The following is a 9,525-nucleotide window of genomic DNA, read 5'->3' on the forward strand; positions in this document are numbered from 1 at the left end:
CCCCCCCCGACTCGTGAGCTCACAGGCCAGCCACTCCAAGAAATCAGTGAGCTCCACGTTCAGTAAAAGCTCCTATTTCTAAAGAGTGAGACATTCAGTGCTGACCTCCTGCCTCCACACATATCTGCACATACTACACCCCCTCATGCACATACACAACAACACACAGACATACACAACTGAGAAGTATGTAAGCCCATACAAGGATTTACTTAGAATATAGTTAGTGTTTGTTTCTGTCAGTCTGTGAGAAGTGAGATGGTGGAAACTGTTTAAATTGTAGTACTTGTGAAAATAAAAAAATTTTTAATTAAAAGATAGTCTAGTTTACTAAAATTATGAAAAATAACTAGCTAAGTTGAGAATCTATGGGGAAATATACTAACCTTTAAAGTTTTATTTGCTTTTACAGGACCTAAGAAAAGCTGGGTTGCTGATTTTTGCTAATAAACAAGATGTTAAAGAATGCATGACAGTAGCAGAAATCTCCCAGTTTTTGAAGCTCACTTCTATAAAAGACCACCAGTGGCATATCCAAGCATGCTGTGCTCTTACTGGCGAGGGGTAAGATGTCTTCTCATTAGTACCATGCACTTGGCTCAGAAACATGTGTGTCATCAAATTGATAAGTATTTCAGGGAGCTGATGTCTACATTTGAGACTTTGGATGATTATGTAATAAGATACACATGTCCATACGTGAGCTAACATGTAGGCATGTAGTTTCTCCAGTTGCTATAGAAGCTTAGAGAAATGAGAGTATAACAGATCTACAAAGACCAGATAGTACCTTTTACCCTTTGAAAAATATTATGTGTATAGTTATGTTATCTGAGTAAATGTCTAACCACATGCATGCTGTGCTCACAGAGGCCAATCCTAGGAGGCTTGGCTCTGCTAGGATTGGAGTTACAGGCAATATTGAGCCACCATTTGGGTGCTGGGAATTGAACCTGGGTCCTCTGGAAGAACAGCCAGTACTATTAGCTGCTGGGACTTAGGAACTAAGTAAAGCTTGCCAAGCTCCCTAGCATGCCTTCCATGCTGTTCTGTCTTAGTCCTCACAGCAGCTCCGTAGACTAGTCTACTCTTTATGCACAACAAAGCAGAAGGAAAAGGATTTATATGTAACACCAGCAGATATCCACCATGGCCAACAGTGTTGTCAAATGGAAATTATGCTGTCCGAAAAAGAGAATAGTGTGCCTGTTTCTATGCTCCAGACAATAGGTTGAATCCGCATCCCACCTTGTGGGAATTAGAAGTAAAAGTAGACAAACCATGCATAATGCGCAAGTCCTTGCTTCTGTGGTCAAGGGTATTAGAAGACAATATGATGTGACCAGGTTTTGTGCCCAGAGCTGAAAGTATTTAAGAAAGAAGTACAGGCAAGCTTTGTCAAATGTCTGGTCAAGGACCAGAAAGATGAAAAAAGTACTGTTGAATGTAACAGTGAATGAGTGAACTCATTTGTGTATTGGGAAAGTACACCGAAGAAGTCAACAGTAGTTAAAGAACAAATAGATTTTTGGATAGCAGCTGTAAAGTCTTTTTTAAAAATTATTTATTTTATGTGTATGTGCCTGAATATGTATATGTGTGCCTGAATGTGTATATGTGTGCACCATGTCCATGCAGGAACCCACAGAGCTCAGAAGAGGACATTGGACCCCCTGGAACTTGAGTTTCAGGCAGTTGTAAGCAATTGTGTAGGTACTGGGAACCAAATCTGGGTCCTTGAAAGATTAGTGAAAGTGCTTCACTCTGAGGCATCTCTTCAGCCTAGCTATAAACTCTTGATTTCAGCAGGGAAAAAAAGGAAATAGAGAAAGTTGGAAATAGGGTGAAAAGCTCAAAGGAAGAGTATTTTTTTTTTTTTTTGGCTGCTTTTCAAAGGAATAAATATTTATTCAGAAGCAGTAGAGTTCGAGGCTGAGGTTCTTGATATTTTCATCAGGGTGAGAAACATAGAGGACCAAAAAATGAATTAGGAACAGGGACCAGAATTCTCTCCCTTTGAAAACCACCAAGTCTAAGTGACTATGAAACATTCACATCAAATCTCTGAACTAGACCAAAACCTTAGTTTTCCTTTGGGAGTCATTGTGATTCATGGGTTGAAGATTGTGGGCTATGGAGTCAAGTGGCCTCTCTTGACCCCACTCCTGCTGTTTGCCCAACTTGCTAGGTCTGGATTTCTTGTGTATATGGGAAGGATTGTGATCTGACTGTTGGGAAGATACAAATAATGGCTGTTACATGCTTAGTGCAGTTTGTGGTTTAACATTGTACACTTAACAGTTGAAAGTCATTTTTTTGCATTGTTTCCTGTCAGTTTAAACATCGGAGTCTAATAGAGAAAAGTGGTCACTCCCTAAAACCACTGTTTGCTTCATTGCTTTTTGTACTCTTTTATATTTTTAAACTTATACTTAATCTAAAAATTTAAGTTAAAAACAATTAATGTAGGAATTGGAGAGAAAGCTCAGTGACTAAGAGCATGGTGCTCTTGCAGAGGACCAGGGTTCAGTTCCCAGCATCCGTGTCAGGTGGCTTATAACTGTCTCTAGCTTCAGGTCCAGGGGATGTTAACATCCCATTTTTGCCTCTGGGGTACCTGCACACATGTATGCATATAGACACATGCACATAAGTAATAAAAAAGTGACTCTTCTAAACAGTCACTGTGACAGGCTTTCATTTCTACATGTTCATCATAGACAGTAATACTCAGGACAGTTTGGGGCTTATTGTAACATCGCTGAGGACTGTTTCTCTCTAGTTATGCATTTGGGTTTGCTTGTTCCAAAGGATAATCCCTTTCTGTATTTCAAATTAGTCCAGTTACTTGTTAGTCAATAAAAAGTAATAATAGTGATATACTCATTGCCTCAAATATTTTACATACAGTTATATGTATACTTTGTGTTAAGAACTCTAATATATTTAGCATAATATCCCATTATTTTTACTTCATGTCATGAGCATTTTAATGTCAAAAGTATTTTTGGAAAGGGAACGTTTTGCTGTTTTATAATGTGAATGTTCTAAAACATGTTGGATTTTGCTGATTCTAGACATTCAGATTTCACTCTTTCCTATTTAAAAATGCTAGTCATACAAAAAAACCTGCTTACCTCCTGATTTTTATTTTTAGGATACATTGCTAGAAATAGAAAAACAAGCACAGTGATGTACACACACACATATACACACACAAAAACAAACCCTGTACATTCGTAGTCCTGTGAGTGCCCTGCATCTGTTAGGCACTTATCTAAGCTTTAAGGTAAAACTGAACCAAAAGCAGCATTTGGATCTGCAGTACGCAGTGATCCTCTCAGATTTTGTTCTTTAGGTTAATGAAAACTATGTCTACAGTAGATAGTCTGTAACTTTTTAGTCCATAATTGAGTCACATGATTTTTGTTGTCTTCTTAGGTTATGCCAAGGACTTGAATGGATGATGTCACGGCTGAAGATCAGATGATCTCTTCTTACCCCTTCTCATGGACTCTGTATAAACAAAGTGCTGGACTTTACCTGAAAGCTGCAAAAAATGGTTTAGATATATTTATAATAAACTGACTTAAGAGTTTTCTATAAGAAGAAAATTAAGACCACTTATTTGAAAACAAAGATGAAATGTCACCACCTGGTTTGCTTACTCATTCCTTCTAAACCTGTGACTGACTGGTATTTTCTCATGATGAATCCTCTCAGGACATGGTAGAGCTCTGGCGAGCACAAAGGGACAGGAAGACATTTGAACTTTGGAGCTTCATTTCAGCGTGACTCCCCACCCCAAGTTGAATGTTCCCTTCTCATTACATTGAATCAAATATAAATCAGCACAGATACTGTTTCCAGTTTTTAAAAATGTAATATTATGATAAGTATTTTGCTTAAAGTTGAATATGTATTGTGTATATACCTCAAGTTCAGGTTAATGGCTTTGATTTGTGTTCTAAAGGAAAGCAAATAACACAAGGTAATGATTACTTGTTATTCTCCTGATGTCACTGAGTACCACCTTTGGTGTTAAGTGTCCCTTTTTAGTTTACCCGCTGTTCTCTGTATTGTCCTAACAAGCCAACCCCAACCCAGAATCGTTAAGCTGCTCCTTAAAAATGAAACAGGAGAAAGCTTGACATTGTATACCTATTTTTGTTGCTCATAGTACAGATGGAAATGTGTAACACAAGTGGGTAGAGTGTCTGCTAGACTCCTGGCCTGATGTGGCTGGGCAGAATTACATGGTAAGCAATTGTCCGACTTTCCTTCTGTTGATCCTTATGCCAATTCAGCTAGGAATCAGTCAGTCATAAATTGTGATTAAAATGATCAGGTAATTTTTAATTGAAAATCATAGTGTGAAAAATATCTACCCAAAGAGATAACATTCTATAAATAGTAATTAATTTAGCTGCAGCCTTTTTAGGTATTAAATTGTATGATAAACAGTTAAAATGAATTTAAGAGTAAACATAAGGCATAGTTTTCAATGAACATTAATAATTTCTCAGTTTGCAGATTAGTATCTGCGAAGCTATCTTCTTCCATTGCATAAAATGCCTTGTTTAATAGTTAACAAATCAAATATCCTGAATGACTTCAAAAATTTGATTGAAAATTTGACATATTACATTATTTGTACTAGAATTTGACCTAAAACACCTTTTATATTTGTTAACTTTTTTTAGTTAACAATCGAAGTATTTCTGTCATAATTATAAACAAAATTATTCTGTGTTTTAACATATTCTTGGTGACTCTATAAACTTTTTGTGCCCTGAAAACTTGAAGGTTAATTCAAACTGTCAAGATTTAAGATACTCAAGAAAAGATTTAACTAGTTTTAGTATCGGACTTTAAAATTTCCTAAAGATTTTGGTAAGAAATATAAGTCCACTTTATAAATATTGAGGAAACTTTGAAAAATCTTTCAGTAAATGTAAGACCCTTAATGACTAAAGCCATTGGATGTGATGACTGTTACCACGGGAAGCTTTGTGTTTGAGATCTGTGTGGTAAGGCTCCCAGTTACCTTCAGCAGTTCATGTTTCTCCACCTGCTCTGAGAGAATCAGCCCTCAGTCAGTAGGCTTTGCAGTGCTGAGGCCTGTTCATGTGTTCTCATACTTTTTCAAATCATGATGAAAATTTTTCTCCTGTATACTAAAAATCCTTTTAAAGACTCAAATCTACTTTGTTGTTTTGTCAAAGACAAATAGTCTGTAAAGTCCCCTCACCTATCCCAGATCTATAGCTTCTGTAGCTTTTAATTTGAATAGTCGTTGGCATAGTTGTTGGATCATTGTTACATCAGTTCAGCACATTCTGGTGTTGCCAAGGTGTTGGCTAAAATTTAGTCTTAATTGGATGTTTAAAAGCATTTACTCCATTGTTAAAGTTGGCTCAGTTATTGACAAGACATAAGAAAGCATGAGACTTCACCACATTTGCAAAGTAACAAGGGTTTTGTTTTGGTTTGGTTTGGTTTTTTGTTTTGTTTTTTAACCCTTTTAGACTAAGCCTCAGAAATAATATCATTCCTGTGTACTTGTACATAAAAACAAAATTATTACTGAGTAAAAAAGATTTAATATATGAAACTATCAGAACTGTCGTTAACAGTATTAATTAGGTCTAAGTACGGTAGAGCACTCCTGATATCATGCTGACAGTTTACATGTCATAGGGCAGAACTCTCGGCAAGTCCTGTGGTTTCAGGTGTTAATCTGTAAACAAACATCTCATTTAACCTCACTGTGCTCTGTTTTGAAAAGAACAAAGATTTATACCTCTGTACATGTGGATAGATTTAAGTGTCCTGTTTTGATACTAATTTTGAAAGTTGTTTATCTTCTCTTGATATCTTGGTAAAACTGGCCATAAGATAAACCATTTGAATACATTTAAGTTTGTCATAACATTTATAAAGTGTATGTTTCCCATTATATTGAGAGTTTTATTTTAAAAATCCCCTTGTTTCTAGCACACCTTGGTTATCACAGTAGACAAAGAATACAGAGAAGGCAAGTGGGTTAGGCGATGGGGAATGAGTATTTATTTTTTGGTGACATTTTCTCTTAAGAAGAAGAAAGTGCTTTAGCACTGCTGGCTGGCATCGTTATGCAGGTGGTAAACCTAATTACATAAGCATGGCCTGAGGTAGAAAGAAGAGTGCTCCCTGGCCTTGAAGAAGTGCCTCGTAGGTAGTCATGGAAGTTAAAGGTAAGTGCAGGAGCTTGAAGACAGGCCAGAGGTCTCTAAGGTGTTCTTTTCCTTTGTCTGAGTGTATAGTATTAAGATGCCTAGAAGAGAGACGGCACTGTTCCTCTCTTATGGGCACTTTCTATTTCTTGCTGTAACTACAGCAATCACATACAGTACAGACAACCTCAAAATCTGTTTATATTAGTGTAAATAGAAAAATTGTAGACAGCTGTCTAGTTTTCTCCGCAGGCATTTTTGGGAATGCATCTATAGTCTGTTCTGCTTTGTCAATGGGGGATAACAGCACATCCTACATCATATGTGAATGTTGGGGTCTTCTAATTGCCCTTGGTATCCTGATACTCTCATTTGCAAGGTGAGGTAGAGACGGGGGTTTCTTACATAACGGATTTGAGCGCTTCCGTTCTCCAGACACAATGTGGAATTTCCTGTTGAAGAGCAACTTCCATAGCTCAGCTAACCCTTGCTGCCCTGGATGCTTGCTCACCACAACGAAGGCTGCTCTGAAGGGATTCTAAGCTTTGCCCATAACCATTATTCCCCAGACCACTAGGCTTTGAGTCACCTCTGTAATTCAGTCTGCCCACCCACCAGTGACTTGACTCACACTGCTCTGCACCTTTGCATCTTCAGAGATGCTGAGTCTATCAGGAGAGCAGGTTCAGATTATGGTATCCAGGTACCAGTAGAAGAATTGGATGTTATACTATACTTAGCACCTTAATTCTACTTAACATTCATTTTTTACGCTGACAACTAGATTCAGAAATACAAAAAAAAATACATAGACTATGTCAGGTCCTTAAGTTAGGAGCTAGGACCAAAGGCTATTAACTTACATTCACATTATCCTCATATAAACAAGAGTAGTGATGTTTTGGAGAATACCAGTCCAGCCTGGTTAACATGGGAAAAGATAACAGTATAAAACTGTAATGTTGAACCTGAAGATATTCTAAAATGATTTCCCATACTCTATTTTTCCTCACGTTTGCTTAAATAGCAAAGATTGGCATTAAATGTTTAAAGGGATTTGTAGTTTGAGACCTAATATTATTACAAAATAAACCTGCTAATACTGGCTTTAAAAGACAGCAAAATAAGCCACGTGTAGTGATGTTAAGACTGTAATCCCAGCATTCAGGAAGCTGAGACAGGAGAGTTGCTGGGAGTACAAGGTCAGTCTGGGCTAAATACTATCAGCCACCAGGACTACATAGCAAAAGTGTCACAAAGGAAAGGAAGAAAGAAAAAGCCGGCAATCAACCATCATGTGTTTCTGTAGAATCAGATGTAATAGAAAACATAGATTCAGAGTGCTTCTTATAAAGCATCTGTGCCATGTTCCTCAAAGCAGGTGTGATCCTTTAAGACTGATAGTGGAGTGAGGGAAAGAGCAGAATTTAGCACTCTGGATGGTTAAAAAGTGAGTGCTTGTATTTAACCCTAAAGTGGTTTGAAGTTGGGAAGAAATGTAACAGGATACAGTTGGGCTAATTATGCAATATTTCATCTTTTTAATTCTCTAACTTTGTACTGTCCTTAAAAACGGATGAGTGAGTCTCTGTGGTGTTGCCTGCTCAGTGTGCATCTCCTTGGTAGACATTTCTCATAGTGTGTACTTAAAAAGTGCCTGATATTGATTCGTGTTGATTTCTAAATCCATGTAATAAATGATACATGTTTTCTATGATATATATCCTTGAGGTTTTTTGTTATGGTGGGTTTTTTTTGGGGGGTGGGGGGGTTGTTGATACAAGGTCTTACTATGTAGCTCTGAGTGTACAAGGCTGGTCTCCAACTCAGAAGGAGATGTCTATCTGCCTCCTGAGTGCTGGGTCTAAGCTGTGTGCCACCACTGCTGGTTTGTATTGTATATTCTCATCTTATTGGTGTCATAAGCCTCGGGGATTCTAAGTTTCATTTAAATGAAACCATAAAGTTGAAAATACCAAACCGTGGTATATAGAAACATGAACAAAACTAATTTGCTTCCCCGTCCCCCAAAAAAGAATTTTAACAGATTTATGCAGGGCAAGAGATACAGATTTTTAGGGAAAGGACAGTAAATTCCCAAGTGTGGATGTGAGCCTATCAAGAGAGGGTGGCAAGTACTTCTAACAAAGCCATATGAAGTGTGGTGGCCACTGAATTACAGTGTTCAAAGCATTCCTGGTTTAGGAAGTGAAGTCTTAGGGTAGTCTGATGAGCAGGGCTAGAATCTGAGACTAAGGCAGAGGTTCCACGAATCCCTGCTGTGCTGGGTTATAGGTAAAGCATAACTGCTTACAAGATCTCGGGAAGAGGTTACACATTTTACAGCTGGGAGAGCAGTCACAGCAAACCTGTGGATTGTGTTTTCTTAGGTCTTACACATGGCTCATTGCTGTGTTGCCATTCTTATTTGAGGTGAGTTACTAGTCCACTGTTCACAGTCTTTCCGGGGAGTTTTGTTGTGAAATTCTTTATTCTTATTCTGTGAGAGGCCTTGGCCTAACTCCATGGTGAGGAGGCTTCTTCCATTCCCATGTCCCTGAATTTTCCCTTTCGGGTAAAATCCGATCTCCTATTCTGAGAGGTAAGCCCCTTAATCTTAAAAATCATTGGTGGCTGAAGATCTGTCTTCTGAAACTTTTCCTGCTGAATAGACAGACCCTCTCTCTAATCAGGAATTGTACAGAGGACCTGTAACCCCACAGCCAGAGCAATCCAGGATGCAGAAGACATGTCAAAACACTCTGAAAGAAGACAGCTCTGTACTGAACAATGCCTGGAAGAATGGATAGCCACCAAAAGAAGGATGTGCAATGCAGAACTGCTCCTTACAAATGGATCAACTGGCATCCCTGGATATGTATGTAGCCTTTGGGCTCTTGGGAAAGCTTTTATTTATCTTGCTGGTTTTGTAGTTACGGAATTGAACCCAGAGCCTCACACTTGGTAGCCAAACCTTTTGCCATGGAGATACACCACCAGCCAAAGTTTATTTCTTAATTCACTCAAATGTACCAAACCTGCACTAAATATTCATTTACCTTTGAGAGGGCTGAAGAAGAAATCTTAAATAAATAAATAAAGATTCTGCCAGCTAAATGTTTAAGAATAGCAACACCTTTGATCTTCTAACACAATCACCAAATGCTGAGCCTCTGTGGCTTTTACACAGCTTACCACCGTCAGCCCTAATAGTCATTTGACTGAGAGGAGTTTGGTTTTTATTGTTTCAGTAGTATAAATTGTACATGATCTCAAATGAGCCTACAGTTCCTATTTTTAACATGTCTTC

General features: G+C 38.0%; 1 protein-coding gene across 1 annotated transcript in view; it reads left to right on the forward strand.

The window, feature by feature from the left end:
• The window catches only part of Arl5a (ADP ribosylation factor like GTPase 5A), a 22,936-nt gene extending 15,002 nt beyond the window's left edge, over positions 1 to 7,934 (forward strand). Inside the window, exons 5-6 of the mRNA XM_028769239.1 lie at positions 413 to 564; positions 3,442 to 7,934. Coding sequence (XP_028625072.1) covers positions 413 to 564; positions 3,442 to 3,490 — 201 coding nt within the window. The 3' untranslated portion in view covers positions 3,491 to 7,934. The remainder of the gene's footprint in view (positions 1 to 412; positions 565 to 3,441) is intronic.
• Positions 7,935 to 9,525: the final 1,591 nt, after the last annotated feature.

The sequence above is a fragment of the Grammomys surdaster genome, unplaced genomic scaffold (assembly GCF_004785775.1).
Source record: "Grammomys surdaster isolate TR1022 unplaced genomic scaffold, NIH_TR_1.0 191, whole genome shotgun sequence".
Taxonomy (NCBI): Eukaryota; Metazoa; Chordata; class Mammalia; order Rodentia; family Muridae; genus Grammomys; species Grammomys surdaster.